This window comes from Epinephelus lanceolatus, chromosome 10, assembly GCF_041903045.1.
Source record: "Epinephelus lanceolatus isolate andai-2023 chromosome 10, ASM4190304v1, whole genome shotgun sequence".
Taxonomy (NCBI): Eukaryota; Metazoa; Chordata; class Actinopteri; order Perciformes; family Serranidae; genus Epinephelus; species Epinephelus lanceolatus.
In genome coordinates, this window is record NC_135743.1 from 39855947 (window position 1) to 39874184 (window position 18238).

At 40.5% G+C, this 18238-nt stretch overlaps 1 protein-coding gene across 1 annotated transcript; it reads left to right on the forward strand.

Moving 5' to 3' along the window:
* The first annotated feature begins 15711 nt into the window (after positions 1-15711).
* Positions 15712-16850, forward strand: LOC117266488 (uncharacterized). Its single transcript, XM_033641723.2, has 2 exons — positions 15712-15914; positions 16010-16850. The coding sequence occupies exon 2, from the start codon at positions 16021-16023 to the stop codon at positions 16561-16563; it is 543 nt and encodes a 180-aa protein (XP_033497614.2). The 5' UTR covers positions 15712-15914; positions 16010-16020; the 3' UTR covers positions 16564-16850.
* Positions 16851-18238: the final 1388 nt, after the last annotated feature.

An 18238-nucleotide genomic window follows, 5' to 3' on the forward strand; every position in this document is an offset into this window, starting at 1 on the left:
AAGGTAAGACAACACGTTTACGTACATGTCGTTTTCTATATGTTCTCTGACATTTATCCTAATGATATGAGGCGGTCTTTGTGGAAAAAAAAGCTTGTTTAGTGGACTAACTTTGCACTTTAAGTATGCCCGTTCACTTACGTTTTAACAGGTCTGACGCTACTATGTGCCCCGGCTGTATCTAGGCTAACGGCTAACATGCTAACTATTATTTTTATCTCACTAGTCACTTGCAACAAATTTAGGACGATAGGAGACAGGTTGAAATAAACCGAAATTTCACTTTAATTATTGTTGAGTATTTTGTCATTTGTATTTTGCTGGACAAAAAATGTGTCATGTGTAACAAAATACTTTAAGAGCTTGTATTTGTGTATTTGAAAAAATTAAAATACAGTATTTAATATATCCTTTTCAGGTTTAGATTAGGCAGGGTGCTCCATCCAATCACACCCCTCCAGGTTTCTCCGTTGTTGTCCCCCGATTGGTACCCTTTCTAGCACCCCCCCCCCAAGCCCCAGTGACTCTAAGAACGGTAGATACTCTGAACTGCTGTCAGTCAGTGACCTCATCTCAGCAACTGGCAGTCGCATTGGAGCAACCCTCTCATTCCCTGGGGAGATCTCCTACACAGTGATGCTGGGTATCGGTACTCAATACCTTTAAAGTGGAAATGAAACATGCATGTTTTGGCACTGGTAGTGCAAAAATATATTTAAAAAAACACCTTGCCTAAAATTTGATTTTAGAAAGTTGTTAAAACCACAGATATGACAAATTTATTTTCGTAATTTCTTCCCTAGCTATCTAGCTAGTGCATCACCATTTTGAAGTGACGTTACTGCCTACGTAACGGTGTTGGTTGGTTCCGTTGGCCAGTGAAGACAGTAAAGCGTTTCTGAACCGGGTTGAGCGCCACACTTTTTGAAGATGAACTGGAAAGGCCTTTTGAGTCTCTGACAAGTCCTTGCATATGCATATGAGCCAATACGGCGTGGGAACCGAGCAGTGGTAAGGGTGGAAGAAGTCATGGAGCTGGTGATTTGGGGTCAAGGGCATGTCGGCAACATTAGCTACTTGGCGTCAGTGTGGTTTTTGTACGCCGATGCCCACTGTGCCAGAGTCCATCTGCTGTCAGGAGGCTGGTCTGGACTATCTTCTGCGTGACCACAACTGCATCACAATGGTGCGCACATTCAGCGTCCTGTGCCGGGAGATGGATGTGTTGGATGTGGCGATGCTTTCACTGAGGGTTGTCAGAGCTGAAACACTGGAGTGTCCTGTCAACAGCAGGTAAGTCAAGCTAGCCATAACCGCGGGCAAATGACTCAGTAGCCGTATGCAGTAAAGAAAACAAACGCATGCTGTATGGTGTTGGCCAGGAATATGATAACATACAATGCAAACAATGTTTCCACATGCAGCTTGTTTACATATAGTTGTTGTCTGACCGAAACGTCTTTGTGTATGTCGTTTCTCCGGTACTAATTGCTAGCTATCCCTTAGCGTAAGCAAGTTGACACTAACAGCTATAAGCTATCAATGATGGTACCTAACATTAGTTCGCCGGTTTACATAGCTGACTTTGTTACATATTGCTACTGGTGAACGAGCCGATTAGATGCGGAACATGTCTGAGAGACCTGATGTAACAATATAATGCCACATGAATGCTTTCTATATGTAGTTTGTTTACATTGTGTTGCGCAGCATGTTATGAAACCAACGTTTGGGAAACTGCTGTCAAAACACCGTGACATAGACAGTTTGATGTCGGATATTCAGACGTTTAGTCGGGTTCAAAAATTTGAGACTGCATGAATAGCAGACAGTTCTGGAGAACTGAGAAATGTATGGATACATGTGGTTGTACTAACACTATGAAAAAAAGGTAACTTCTGCGGGGTCTGCCCATTGGTCCGACAGCCCATTATTTCGACATCCCATTGTTCCGACCATATTAAACCCATTGTTCCAAAGTCCCATTGTTCCAAAATCATCATGAAGCCCTGTGGTTAAGGTCTGGTTAGGTTTAGGCACAAAAAACACTTGGTTAGGGTCAGGAAAAGATCATGGTGTGGGTTAAAATGAAAAAAAAGTGGCAAACACATAAGCTGTGAGCCTGCTTCACCTCAAGCCTTTCCCAGCTGACCCAGAGCCGGTTGCGGCGCACCATCAAGGCAGAAATTCGCCTGCCGGGAGCCGTTAAGCACTGCGGAGAGCTCCCCACACAACCCCGACCCCAGAGTTAATAACAGGAGGTTATGGTGTTTCATTCTCTTCTCTCTATGGCTCTTGTATCTCAACCAGTACCCTACTTTTGTTGCGTTTGCTGATCCTCTATGGTACACAAATACAGTATAGCCTAGTATAATCACATATCGGAACAACGGGACGTCGGACTAATGGACTGTCAGACCAATGACACGGAGCCACTTCTGCACACTTACTCCAAGCCACAAATCTGTAATAATGACGTTTTATCCTACTTGGATCTTCATCAGGTCACAATGTTCAAAAATGGAAAACATACCTATATTTATACATCATGCACACCAATAGGCTGATAAGCTCTATGATGGCAGGTGTGGTTATCCATCCAAACTGCCCAGGGTGATAAACATCCAAAAACAATTAATATTTCAATAAAGTATATAGAAAAAAGCAGTAATACAACAGCCATACTTCAAAATATCAAACATATATCTTATATATAAACATTACATCAGATTCATCATCCCGTCTATCAGAATGTACATCACCTATGTTCAAATATTGTGTCCTATATAGTGATTTGAACTGTAAACAGAGGATGGAGACTGGATTACAATGGACACTGACTCTCTTCCTCAGGGGTGTAGGTACAGTGCTCACACTTTGTGATTGTCTCAACAGACACTCAGTGGTGCACATTGCTTATATGATGCAGGACTGAGATTCACTTCTCCTTTAACCTTGTCACAGTTCCCTCACATGTTGTGACACAAAACCAGAGATGGTTTGTGATCATTCTAATCCACTCGAACAACTCCTCGTTGTGGCACTGCAGCAGTCGTTTTTTGACAGACTTCACAATGTGCCAGAGGTCATACTCATGCTGTATGCATTTATACTCCTGACGCGTGACTTTCTGTACAGATGGGTGGCAGTCGGTTGCCAAAACAGATATGGCCACATCATATTCTTACATCTTGACTACTGATTTATTAAAGAATCATATACCTAAACACTTTTTGTTTTGTTGTTATTCTTTCGATAACCATGCATAGAAAACTATCCAGTGTATCCTCTGTTTTGTTTCAGTGATGGTTGGGTGTAATTGGTTTTGGTTCAATGTCCATACCAGTTCTGGCTGTAGTGCTTGTTGAATCAATACAATTATTTGGTGTTTTATTATCATAAGATTAATGTGTGTAAACACTGGGGATGTTTGCTTTGCTTCTGAGGGACATTAAACAAAATTATCAAAATTATAATGTTAATATCACATTTCTTGTAGGAGCCTGGGTACAGAATGTAGCAGCCAGAATCATATGTCATAATGTCACCAGTTCTTTTCCTTGCTGACTTATTTTCTTTTCTACAGTTCTACTAGTTATTATTCTTTTGTGACTATCAAAAGTATCAATGTACAGTTATTTCTAATGTCCATGGAGAATCATGCACCTCACTACATTTGCAATGTCCTCCTGATTTGCATTAATGTACAATGTGTTTTTACTAGGTGCTGTAGTAGGTAATAGTTACTAGTACTAGTTTTTAGAGACTGATAGTATCTGTCATGAAGTGTCTGTTGTGTGTTACTGCAGTTCAGGACCAATACAAAGTTCCAGTGCTAGTTGCATAAATATCTACAATATATGTTCAGTAAAAGGTAAAAGCTTTTGGCCTGCTGCCGCGACTATTGGTTCTTGTTGACTTTTTAGTGTTATGGTAATGTAAGTCATGACTAACCATTTGCAGTAGTGAGCGGTTAGCGCTAACATTGGCCAATCAAAAAGGTTTATTTTGTTATGAGTCAACTCCGGTCCGGTGGTAAAAACAAAATCAAGTGAGGACTCAAGCAGGTTGCTGGGCGGACGGTCAACACTTTTGGCTGAAAAAGTATATTATTGTGCCTGACGTTGTTTCGTGATGGCTACGACATATATATGGATATGTATATATATTTTTTAATTTGCCATTAGATGCGTGTGGCGGCTTTTCGACAGCCGAGCCATGTGAAGGAAAAGCTAGCTAGAAAAAACATTAGCGTATGCATCGCAAGAGGAATAAACAAGATGATGGTGAGGAAGATAATGGGATTGGAGTTAACGTATGGGGTTTGGATTCCTGACTCACTGCTTTGGAAAACGTGGAGGTAAGAAGTATTTCTTTGGCGGTTTGCATCAGCTGTGATGACCGCTGACTGTATGGTGTGGGATAACATGAGTTTTAGGTGAATACTTTGAGGCCTGGTCATTTATATGGGTTGTGGTTCATTTTTAATTTCTGACAACATTAATTTTGGCTGCTATGTTGAATAGCCAGGCTCCCATCAGATAAATCCTGTGCTGCAGAGATGCTGTGGAGATCTTTGGACTTGGGGATTTGTGTGTTTTTTCTTTTATATGTTTACGTTTGTCATGGTTGTTATATAATTGTTGATTAGAGTGGAAATCCATTTAGTAAATCATGTTAACTTGAATGACTGCTTCATTTCCACTTTAAGGTATTGATCCATATAACCCAGTACCACATACACTGTAAACAATAATCAATCCATGGCACAAAATTTTAATGTAAAGTCTACACAGATGCCCCGAACTGTCAGAATGGAATAAAAAAGTTTTGTTTACACGACACAAACACTCATCCCTTATGAGCTTGACATTTTTTTATTTTTTTTTTATGTTTTTGATTTTTGAGTAAATTTGATTAAAATGTATAAAGTTGAATTCTCCTAATTAGTTTAAGGCCAATAAACAACATTATCACTGTGCACTTAACATATTGTGGCATGTTGGGGCTAAATGGGTGGAGTTTCTCAGCATGCCATGAGACAATGTGTTTAAGCCATAAGCCAAAGAACTGTGTTTATATGTGTTCTAAATCACTCTATTACCCATTACACAGTGATTAATATTTTTGTATATCACAATGGTTTTAATGGATAGCAGTAATGTTGTGGTAAAAGACATTTCACACCTGCATGGCTATTGGAGTGTCCATTGTAAAGATGTGCTGAGATGAAGTAAAGAGCACTTCCTAATCAACAAATCATTTGTTTGCCTTATTCTAACTTTTGAGAAACCTAAGCTTGCCACAGAATATTTTCTTTGTTCAACTAACTTAAAAAGAAAAAATCCTTAAAATGTGTACTTAATGCTTTATGTTCATATAACATAGAAGTAAATGCTCAAACACAAAAAAAGCTATGTTAAACTGACATAAAGTCCCTGTCTAACAAGGGTCATGTGACACATTTATTTTTGAGCCTAGTGTACTCAGAATGTTTATGTTATTGTATTGTACTAAACTTAAAGTTTTGAGTATAAGCTGTTTCCAAAAGAGTTTTTAAGTTAAGTTTGCGAGTTGGGGTACATTGGGGTACAGTCAAACAGTTCCTTTTTGAGCTGGAGGTCTGTTGAATTCACGCGTCATGTATTTGATAGAGTCAGTAGCTCAGCATACAGAGATGACACCAAAATGTTCAAATTTATGGCTGCTGTAAAACTTCAATATAAAGCCAAGCCCCAATGAAACGCTGAGTCCCTTTTACTACCCAGATGTGGTTACAGGTTTTGACAAATAAACGCAGGACCTAATTAGGCGCCAGGTCTGGTTGCCATTGTTACATTAGGTCGGCCTACACAAAACAAGCTGTATAAATCTGTGTGCAGTAGGGCGAGAGGTGAAACATTGTTTTGGCTATTCTTGTACAATATGTTGAGAAAAGAAGGCAGAACGTTACAGATCATTCAAACTAAAATACAAACACTTGGACGTGGTACTAACAGCTCATTACTGATTACCCTAATAATCAATACAGATCTATTTACTTATATAGTGGGGGGAATCAGTATTCAATGTGTCATATTTCCAATGAAATTTACACCAGGCATTGATATTAACTCAATTAAACTATACAGATACAGACATCATAACATTACAATCTATATACAAAGTTACGTGTAGTAAAGTGGAATAACACAGGAAAAAAGTATTGAACACACTAACTGAAATGTATTCATAATTGGTGGAGAAGCTTTTGTTTGCAATGCCAGCTTTCAAGATGCGTCCTATATGAAGAAATTAATCTCTCACAGTGTTCAGATGGGATTTTGGTCCATTCGTCCACACAGTTAGTCTTTAAATATAGGAGATTCTGAGGGGCCTGCTGGTGATTGCATAATCTTCAGCTTCTTCCACCAATGTTCTATCAGGTTTAAGTCTGGTGATTAACTGGGCCATTCAAATACCTTTATGTTCCTCCTCTGGAACCAGCTGAGAGTCTCCTTTCAGTAGTTTTTGGTCCACCTGCGTCTCATCCTCACCGTCCTGGTGGATGCAACAGATTCTTCTCAAGGAACTCTTACATGGCTCCATTTATCTTCCCTTTGATTAATTTGGATTCTGCTGGTACCACGAGAAGAGAAACAGTCCCATACCAAGATACCTCCACCTCCAAACTGCACCTTAGACATGATGTTTTTAAGGTCATTTGCAGAGCCATTTCTCCTCCAAACATAACGAATCATACTATTTTGCAGAAAAGTAATTTTTGTTGATTTTTTGTCTAATTCGGCCACACTATGTTCTTCCAGTAATTTACAGTTTCTCCAAATGTTGTGTAGCACAGTGGTTCCCAACTGGTCCAGATTTCTCCTTAGTTATTAGTTCAAGGTCTACACAGTTTCATACATTCAGTGTCATACTTGCGTTTGGCCATGTCGTTGAGCTAATTTGTTGTCAAGCTCTCAAGTAGCGGTCAGTTAGTCACTCTACAGCAGGAAACAGCACTTCAAAGTAAAACCTCTGTTAGAAATTCACTGGAATTTAAAATAAAGACTGTTTTTTTAAAAACTTGACACATTCGTGAGTCACTTGCAGTCTGTTCAGAATGGGCCAGCAATCTACTGTTGGACCGTGGCCCGCCAGGGAACCACTGGTGTAGCAAATTTAAAACAAGCTTTTGGGCAAAAATACAACATACCATGTTTGCAGGAGAAATAGTTCTGCATATGACCTTAGAAAAAAAACACACCTACAGTGTGGTTTGGAGGTGGAGGCATCATGGTATGGGACTGTTTCTCTTCTCATGGTACCAACAGAATCCAAATTATCAAAGGGAAAATGAATGATTATCCATGTGGAAGAATGGACCAAAATATCATCTGATCAATGTGAGAGATTGATTTCCTCTGTTTCTATGCATTGTAATGTTATGATTTCTTTATCTATATAGTTTTATTAAGATGTCGGGTGTAAATAAATTTCATATGAATAGCTGCATTGGAAATATGTTTAATGAAAAAAATGTTGATGCATTGAGTACTTTTCTTCCCCCACTGTATGTAAATGTGTGAGAATTGATTGTATTAAGAGGGGAAGGGACCCTATAAGACTGCTTATTATGCACAGGGCCCAGAGATCCCCCTGTCCTCTTCCCTTTGCCAAATTCATTACATTTCTGTGAAAGTGTGATTATCGTGTGAAAAGGCTAGGTATTGTATTCATAAAGTAAACAACATAAATACTAAAGCCTGAACTGCTGTACATGCACAAAAAGATCAGTCACCTTAGCACAAATGCATTAAATGATACCAGAATATGTAACAGTAATTCATAATCCTCAAGTGGCTCCAAAAATATGCATCATAAACACATTAGGGTTCACAAAAGACAAAGGAGAGTGATTGCATTCAACTTCAGCTCTCAGAAATCCTCACTTTTCATTTAGATAACAAAATTTAACTTGCATTAAATCCACCTCAGGGTGCCACCCTTCAAAAAGAGAAATAGATAGCCAATTAATGAATTAGTCTCAATTCTGAAAGTTGCTTTTGAGTTCCAGACAAAGTAGCAAAAGTGTACAGTGACGTAATGTTTCATACACACAAACCACTTAATCAAATGTTGAATGAAAAGCTTTATTAGATTATTGACTACACACATATCTGATAACTATTAACATACAACTAAATGAATGTGATGATCAGAGTTGGGTATAACGCATTACAGAGTACTTAGTTAGATTAGTTTTTGCTGTTACGAGTAACTTAATGCGTTAGTTTACTGTTTGAGTAATCAAATACTTGAGTACATTTTCAAACAAGCTATCAGTTACTTCCATTACTTTTAGAACGCTGGTCCTTCAGCTTTGCAACAGCAACGGCTGTCTACTGGTTCTAATAACAGAGATAACTTTAACCTATCAGTCTGAAAGAAGCCATGAAGCTTGTGGCTCGCTACGTGGTAGAAGAAATGCTGCCGTTGTCTACGGTGGAGTCTAAAAATTGGTGGAGGAGGACTCGCTGACAGACTCAGGCAATGAAATGAGGAGTATTAGTTTTATAGGGAATGACTATTCAGCATTCATAAGTGTAGTTCATTCTGACTGACATGATATAAGCAAATGATAATGTTATAAAATTGTATGAAAGCAATTGATGCATGTCCAAAATGCTCCAAAAGCATTTGCAATTTGTTGGAAGGAATGAGAAACTGCTATTATGATGTGCACAAATGACTAAATGTTGTGGAGGTTGAACTAACAGTTATTCATTCATAACAGTCACTCATTCATCTTCTAACCACTTCATCCTCTTGAGGGTCGCGGGGGGGCTGGAGCCTATCCCAGCTGACATTGGGCGAGAGGCAGGGTACACCCTGGACAGGTCGCCAGACTATCGCAGGGCTGACACATAGAGACAAACAACCATTCACGCTCACATTCACACCTACGGACAATTTAGAGTCCTAGTCCCCAATCTGCATGTCTTTGTACTGTGGGAGGAAGCCGGAGTGCCCGGAGAAAACCCACACTGACACGGGGAGAACATGCACAGAAGGGCTCCCACACCCGGGATCGAACCTGCAACCCTCTTGCTGTGAGGCAACAGTGCTAACCACCACACCACCGTACCGCCCGAACTAACGGTTATGACAATTTTCATTCTGATCAGAGAAATGCACTAAAGCAACTGAGAAAAACTGTAATTCATCTGTCTTCAACTGTCCAAGGTCACTAGAACAGCACAATGTGAATTCTGTTTTATGGTGGATTTTCCCTTTAAAAGCAGAATCCCAGGGCCTGCCTGTAGGTTCTTTGGAATTGTGTTTTCAAAAAGTTGTCTGTGAAAATTGCCCAAGTAATCAGAGTTGTGTGTTGTGATGAGAACTCAGAGAAACCCTCTTCAGAGGATAGCTCAACAGCACCACAATGCATAAAGAAACCAGGAAAGAAACAAGCTGCAACATCAACCCAGTCTCAAAAACCACTGCTTGGCCAGCGACTTCTGGCGTCAGAAAGCGACGAGAAAAGCCAGCCTCTTACCTTGGCATGATATGTAGCCGGGCGCTGTTATTGTTTAATGGTGCCTGGGGTCATCAGGGGAAAATGCAGTGAGACAAAAATGAAAGTTAAACGGGCAGAATTTTGAGTAGGGTGGGCAGGAGGGGTGGTAGGTAGGTCCAACAACCATATAAGTATAAAGCCAAACCCTCTTCTTTTTTTTCTAAAGTGTGTTTTGTTGCATAAACCTAACCATGTGCGTGTGTTGGCAAAACATTACCAAATGTGTTTTTTGTTGAAGGGTAAAAAATGTCAATTTGGTGTTGTACTAACATAGTGCATTTATTTTGAAAGAGACTGTATGCAAACTGTAAATTTCCTGCACAGGTGTATTTTGAAAACAGGCAATGCATGTAACAGGCTGAAGTTGGCACAACATCCCAGAACATCAACAACCAACGCGCCCTTGGTTCCTTGCACGTCATATCTCAACGTGGAAAGTCCATGACCAAACATCGATATGTGATGAGGTCGGAGTGAGACTGCGTTGGCAACATCTAACAGACCCCCCAGCCCTAACTCCTTACTCAATGCATTTACAAGGACATGAATAAAATGTTTATGATTAGATTTTTGGGGATCCCATTTATGCGTTTGAGCATGGAAACCCAAATATGCTAGCTGGAGTATTCACAAAAAAACACACACACACAAAAAACGGGATCTATACAAGGAATCACCCAATTTCCCTGTGCTCATGTAAACACCATATCCTGAATATGACCATAACTGGGATACGCCTATAATAAGCGTCAAGCCCAAAAATAAAGTTTAATGCCAAGAGATTTCACTTATGTCATGAATAAACAGATTGAGAGTCGTACAAAGCAAATATGGTTATGTGGTGAGAGACTGATCCAACCCTTCAGGTGGATCTCGAAGTGTCATCTTCACAGCTGAAAAACGATAGATCGATAGATAGATAGATAGATAGATAGATAGATAGATAGATAGATAGATTCTTCCATGACGAACACAGTTCATAACCCACTTCCACTCCTCACTAGTTGGTTGGATGGCACTTAATGTGGCGGACACTCCACTTGAATGCAGGAACAGAGTGGAAGTAGATAGGGGGAGGGTGTAGGAGGTGGTTTGGGAAAGGCCCAGAGAGTGCGGAGTACATGGAATGAAAATAGAAATGTGGAGCAGAAAAGGTCAGAGACAAAATAAAGAAGTAGTCAAGACTGATGCTGCAAAGTGTTTGTAATCTTAGCAGCAGTGCTAATAATAATAAAAAAAGTATGGCAAAGGCACCAAATAAAGAGGAGGAAGGAGTGGACAGATGATCAGCCGCAGGCTGATATCAGCCTTAGTAATGTTACAGGCAAGGGGCATGAACAGGAGGTTGCTACCCACTGCTGAGGACAAGCAATATGACAACCTCAGCAGGTGATACCGCTTATGCAAGGCTAGCTCATGTAGTGACAGTTAACGGATGGTAGCGATGGGGCCAGTTCAGAGAATAATTGCCAGGGCCAAATTCTGTTCCCTGTCCTACCCTGTATATGTCATAATTTCCAAAAGTCTCAGTTTCCACACGTCCAGACAAAAACGCAGCCCCAGAGTTTTCAAACCAGAACAGGATCAGCAGCGTTTCCAAAGGTCTCCGTTTCAGGGGTTCCAAAACACCAGAGTAGTGTGGGTGCTAGGCATTAGTTTAGCAATAGTTAACATTTTTAAAACAAAAAATTAGTGTGGATGTAGCCTCAGTCTGCTGGATGACCCAGTACAACCTGTCAGCACCCAGACTGGCGCTAAGAAAACAACAGGGGGAAAAAAGTGTGCTACACTTTCACAATAAAGGCTGTGGGCAGAGACGGTTACCTTGAGATAAATGTATCTCTCTCATGTATTTCCCAGGAGAATGCCTTTGGTGACCACTCAAAGTATTTCTACAAGATGTGATTTAGCTCTTTATCTCTGTTTATCCTCGCAGCTGTGTGTTTTGCAGCCAAACTGCACAAAGCTGTTCAGAGTTATTACTGTATAGAAGCTAAACATTTTTTACAATTGCAATTCTTTAATTATAATATATGGGATTCCCCTGTGTGTCTCCACAGCCAGGTGCCACTTTCACTTTCCTTTTGTGGCTAACTTCAGCATCAGGCCCTTCTGCCTCACAGTGAATAACGAGCACAGCCTCTGTGGGGGCACACTGAGGGGCAGGACCTGGTGATGACATCTCATCTGGGGAAGAGGTGCAGGTTCAGCTATTACTCCCCTGAGGGCTACACCATCACAGGCTGGGTCTTTCAAAGGACACCCTGAAATGGGGCACAGTTTAGGACTCTGGCTCAGTAACACAAACTCACCCTGATGAGCTCTGCCCAGCTTAGACAAGCAAACCACAAACTATCAAAAACACATACTACAGATTGAATGGTAGCCTATATAATGTGGCACATTCCTCTTTGCACTAGAGCAGATGTGCACAGGTGTGGCTGTTTTTGTTTACATATACATACATATTTTTATATTAACAATGGATGAAATGAGTGTCATGTGAAAGGTGTCACTTACAGTGACAAATCCACTCAGAATTACCATTTCTGTAATTCCCCTACGTTTACTGCTCTCACCCACCACAATTCCAGCAGCAACGGCAGGCAGCTGTTTTCAGTGAGAGAAGCTCTGATAAAGCCACTGTACAGTCCCTGTCCAGCACCAAACAGCAGACAAACACAGTTAGAGACCAGCTGGGGAACACAGTGGATCATTTAAGCAGCTAAAGAGACAGATATTTTTCTCAGGAGTTAGTGAAGACCAAACCAGAGCTAAAAGGAGAGTGAATATTGGAGTGTTTGATTGTGTGCTTACACCCCGGCTAACCAAATTATGTACACACAACTTGGCTATATTACCTAACTAAAGTTTGATCCTGACTGTGTAAACATCAAATTGTAGCAATCAGAAAAGCATTTCCAGGATTAACTGTAGCAGTGTAATTCGGTTATATCATCAGATAGGAACTGCAGTATTATCAGGTGTCCAGAGACATGACTCCATGTCTGACAGATGTGGAAATAGGCGACTATTAACATGTTTACCACAACTGCTTTACAAGGTGATAATATGCTCATCTTGTGTTCACATCTTGTTCTGCTGCTAAAAGTGGTCAAAAACAGGGACAGAGGAATGGTGGTTTTACTTATTGTTACTTAATTAACTTTTATGTCCTTCGGTGACCACTGTGTGTGAGGAGGTTTTCTTATTATTTTGCTTTGTGTGAGCTCACCAACACAAATTCCCACTCCGACCTCGTCACATATCAACGCTTGGGCATGGACAAGATGTGACGTGTAAGGTACCCTGGGTGCGTTGGTTGCTGACGTTCTGTGACGCCGTGTCAACTTCTGCCTGTTACATGCATTGTTTTCAAATTACACTAACGTTTTCACGGAAAATCTACAGTTTGCATGCAGTCTCTTTTAAAATTAATGTGGACAGCTGCAGGATACAAAGAAGTAACTAGGTTGTGGATGGATATGTGGTGAATGAAGACCCCGAGGTAAAAAAAAAAAAAAAAGATCATTTGCACGCTATCTAGCATTAGCTACGCTTACTGGCGATTACCCTGACATTCACACAGAGGCACACTTATCTTAATTTGGGGAGATATGCAATTACCAAGTTCATGGGATTAACGGGAAAGTAATATAATGAGTAATGTAACAAATTATTGTTGGCAAGGAGTAATAAGTAAGGTATTTTTTTTACTTTTGAAAAGAGTAACGAGTAATTAGTAATTTACTACATTTTTAGTGTAACAAGCTTGACACTGTTCTGAGTCAAATCCCAGTCGATACTGCATTAAAACCCTTCGAAACCTGCAGGACCGCTACCCCCTTTGGGTTCCCTCTATACCACAGGGTATCGGATCATAAATGTATATCAAATTGTTTGATACTTGCAATTTGAAATCAGTGTGGACTGGATGGACTTTTAATCAGATTTGGGAAAAAAATACCCTCAAAATACCCCACACCACAGAAAAATCTCACAAGACGATCTTTAGAACCTACAAAAAATCAGGGCTTGGCTGACGATTGTCAGTAGGGGGAAGCAGGCTCAAGATCGGCCTGATTCTGATGTAGTATGTACCTGTCATCATACAGGAAATTAGTTTGAACAATCTGCTGTTTGACATGCAGGGCTGCACCATGCAATGTGGAGATCTGGAGGGTGACAGCTCTGCAAGCCTCTGTGATCTTCAGTTACCCATGTCACCCTTCTCTGCACAGGTCTAAAGAGATTTTTAGATGTATTTTCGCAAGTTTAATTTCTGCATTAGTCTGATGGACATCCTCTCGACTACTTGACTTTACTTTGAAGGAATACTCCGACGATTTGGGAGTTATGCCCTTTCTCCATCATTTTCATATTGAGACATGATCAATATCTTTTTTATGTCTGTACGTCCAGTGGCTGGGTCTCAGCAGTTAGCATTGCGCTTATAGGGAGTCAGTACCCTACTCGGTAAAAGTGAACAAATAAACATTACAGAAACCCTGAAGCTGGTATTTTTGCACGTGCATTTAAAATAAACATGTTTAAACATTAATTCATAAAACAAGAGTCCTTTTTAGTTGTTTAAGAAGAAGTTTCATACTTGGAAGTATAGTGTGTTTACGTCCTGCGTGGAGGGATACACCGGCAGGGGCGGCTGGCCAATAGAGGGCTATAGGGCACCGCCCCTCCTTGAGCCACAAAAGAAAAGATGATAATAAATGTATGATTTTCATCATCATTATTGTCATATATACACACAATATATTAATTATTCTGATAATTTTCACTTGAAACAGCTCATCCTGCCTCTGAATATCCAATCAGATGCAGTGTGAAGTCACGTTCCGGCCCTTTGGGGCGATATCAGCCTTGCTGGAAATCGCCCCAATCACTCTCATAGACTCCAATGTAAAATGCTTTTTTTTTTTTTTAAATGCAGGCACTCCAATGCAATCTCTATGGGTTCCGAGGGCTTGCCCCAACGTGTTTTCGTCATAAGTAAACCACCAAGTATCATTCATGTGCTCCTCGGATGGTCAGATTTCCCACGTCGGGAAGTCGTTCTTATTTCATTGTGTGTTCATTAGCGTTTAAGTCGTAATGTGGAGACATCATGGATATTACAAAGAAGATGTGTTGTATTTTATCACTCAAAATGTTTAAAAAATACATCGTCAACCGTTTCCACTGAAATATTGCTTTATATTTGCTTTGCTGGCTCTGGGACAGGTACGCTAGGTCACTCGGTAAAACCAAACAAAGAGACGACACGGACGACATTACTCACTCGACTGAAAGCTGTCCATCAGCTCCTCAGCCCCTTGCTGTTCCACTGCCTCGGAGGATTCAGCCTCTCTTCTCGTCCGCTCAGCATCCAACACCTGGAGTTCCTCATCTGTATACTCTGGCTCAAACAGGTATGGCTCTGGATCTGTGTCCCCTACAAGAAACTCTTCAAAATTGCATTCAAAGTCGTCCATTGCAGCTACTATAGTCCAGAGGTATCGCTAGGCTAAATAAACAACTGAGTTTTGTTTACAGGCTATGTCTGTGCCTGTGCCTGCTCACCGGTGTATCCCTCTGCGGATCACAGCATAGGACGTACTGACCCCCTATAAGCGCAATGCTAACCGCTGAGACCCAGCCACTGTACAGACACAAAAAAGATATCGATCATGTTGTCTCAATATGAAAATGATAGAGAAAGGGCATAACTCCCAAATTGTCGGAGTAGTCTTTTAAAGTACAATGTTACATAATGTCTGACTTGATTGTTATGTTGTTAGTATTCTGCTTTGCTATAGCAGAGCAGTTGTGCTGTACTTCATTTGACAGCAGATGTTATTAACATGTGGGAATGGAAGCAAAACTATTTCCCCATTTGTACTCATGAACACAAAGTCCTTTGATTGTAGATCTTAACTGGCACTTGCCCCCCTCTGTCACAGTGTAGTCACAGTGCTAGTTGCAAAAAACATGTATAATTTACTATAATCAGTTTTTACACATGCAGCTTGTGGTGTCATACCTCTGCTTTGCAATTGTGAACATGACATACCTGGTGATTTCAAGCAGAGGCGTAACCTGTCTAAATTTAAACCCAACTGTCTGCAGAGCCCAGCTGTGCAGCATCTACAGCACTTCCTCTTTCACTGCAAATAGGGAGTGAAAGTAGTTGTACAACAACTGTGCTGCTTTCATCCTGCACACACAAGACAACAAGAATAAACCACAGGGCGCCACAGTTTTCATCTGTAGCACAACGTATAGACTTCAGCTGTAGTTGCAGGTACATTTAGAGACGGTTGTTACAGAAAAACTTGCTCCTTTTATTACTAACTCAGAGGTAAGTTGTGAAAGGTTACAACTATATGTGCTGTAGTTACACTCATGCACAGTGAATGCTTTCAACAGAATATTATGATGGGTCTTTTTTCACAGACAACCTTGATATGGCACATGGCAAAGAGATGCAGCTCCTGTTCCATGTGGCACTGGTGTTGTCAGTCATTCTGACCTCAGCTCTGAAGACCCTAGACTCAGAACAAGAGCTGCAGGACAGTGGGTTCGGTCAACCACCACCTCGCCACGGCCTCAAGTTGCTGGTGTGGTACGTTCAGGACTGTGTGGACAACAACATGGTGGCTCTGTGTGATCCTATTCAAGGAGAGTATGGATTTCATGAATTTCGGAACCTCAAGCCCTGGCATCTGCTTCCAGTAATAAAGGATAAAAAGCAATACACGTACTACACCATCGGAAACCTCAACTATCCTCATGCCAAGGACCTGCCGTATGAAGTCAGGAAGTACTACAACCACAGCGACCCTGACAGTAACATGGACAGAGTTTTGGTGAGATACAACAACAACAACAAACACATCGACCAGATCTACGCATCTGCACATTATAAGACGAACGAGACGTACATAATTGGCCCCAATCTTCTTGCCTCTCTTCGACAGCCAGCAGCCCACATTAGCATAGAAATGTGATGTACTCCTGATGTAAAATCTCTATGTGACAACTTTAAAAGCTCTGTGATTCTTCCAAAAAATTGTGATGAAATTGCAAATGTGTTTTAAACAAGCTTGACTGACATGTTTGGCTGCTTTGTAGTCAGAATGAGAAAAAAAGTGCCAGACTACTTTGATGAGCTTATTTAACTCTTGAGTATGAGTCAGGAAAGTAACCCTGCACAGCCTGACTGCTTGTAGAGTACACTGTGTAGAATGCTTTGCAGAAAGCGTCTTTGACCAATAAAATAAATGTTCAAACATGCTGCTTAAGAATATTTTTTTCTTTAATAGTTGATACATTAGCATTTCTGTGGGTGTGTGTGTGTGTGTGTGTGTGTGTGTGTGCAAAAATTTCAGTTTAGCTTACATCTAGATTTGACCATCTTTTAGTTAAGACAACTGTATTCACCAAGGCTGATTGCATCACTTTGCTGAGGTCTAGGAACACAGCAACACCACAATAAATTGCATCTGATGGGTCGAAAAACATAAGGACAGTCAGACAAGTCAGAAACAAGTCAACAGCTTATCCAGATAAGCTACCTTTTTTTAAAAGGTAAGACTGGTAAAATTTGGTAATGATCCCTGTTTACACAGAAAAACTGTGCACACACACACACACTACTGTGATAAGTAAATTTCATTGGACATTTCGTGCAATGGTAGACATGGCCAAAATAGTGCAGGCTCCAACATTGCAAATTGTTTCAGAAACGAGTTTAGTATGAACTCTGAGTTAACCATGACACCTCATTTCCACTTACATATGTGTACCAACACAAGACAACCGGAAGTCCATTCATTCCTATGGGAATCTCCATGATATTTGATGTGCCTGTGAAACTCAAGTACATTCAAAAATTAAACTTTTGCGGTGGATTTCAGAGACAATATGACAGTATGCTAGCTTAGCTAACAAGCTGCTAATTAGCTAAGAGAGTTGGGTATAACATCTTACAAAGTAACGCGTTAGAGTACTTTGATTACTTTTTCCAGTAACGAGTAACCTAATGCGTTAGTTTGCTGTTTGAGTTATCAAATACTTTTCAAACAAGCCAGTTAATTCCGTTACTTTTAGAACGCTGGTCCTTCAGCTCCAAAACAGCAACGACTGTCTTTTGGTTCTAATAACGGAGATAACGTTAAACCTATCAGTCTGAAAGAAGCCATGAAGCTTGTGACTCGCTACGTGGTAGAAGAAATGCTGCCGTTGTCTACGGTGAAGTCTAAAATCGTGCTGTGACTTGGCCAACAGACATGACACACTACACAATGGTACTCACCAATTATCCCCGTCTTTCACGGCGTGTGTGATGTCATTGGGTTATTCTTGTCTTATTTTAATTACTTTTACTATTATTTGAGTCACTGTGTCTGTTCATGTGCCAGCCAAAATGTTGTTGTAGTCACCTTAAAGCGCCAGCAGATGGCAGGAGCTACATTTGAAGTACGTAAACATACAAGCTATTGTATCCTCCACAATCAACTTTCTACAAATGTTTCACAATAAAAGCCTATTTAGAAAATGGAGGGATTCTCTCAACCGAGGTTATAAGGGGCTTTTAATTTGAAACAATTCAGGAAGTGTTGAGTTTGAAATGACGACACAGTATGTTTATAATTATACTTTATAGTATGTTTATAACTATAC

What these genes read in the sequence shown, in the direction of transcription:
- LOC117266488 (XM_033641723.2), top strand. Translation starts at nt 16,021, where the DNA reads ATGGCACATGGCAAAGAGATGCAGCTCCTGTTCCATGTGGCACTGGTG.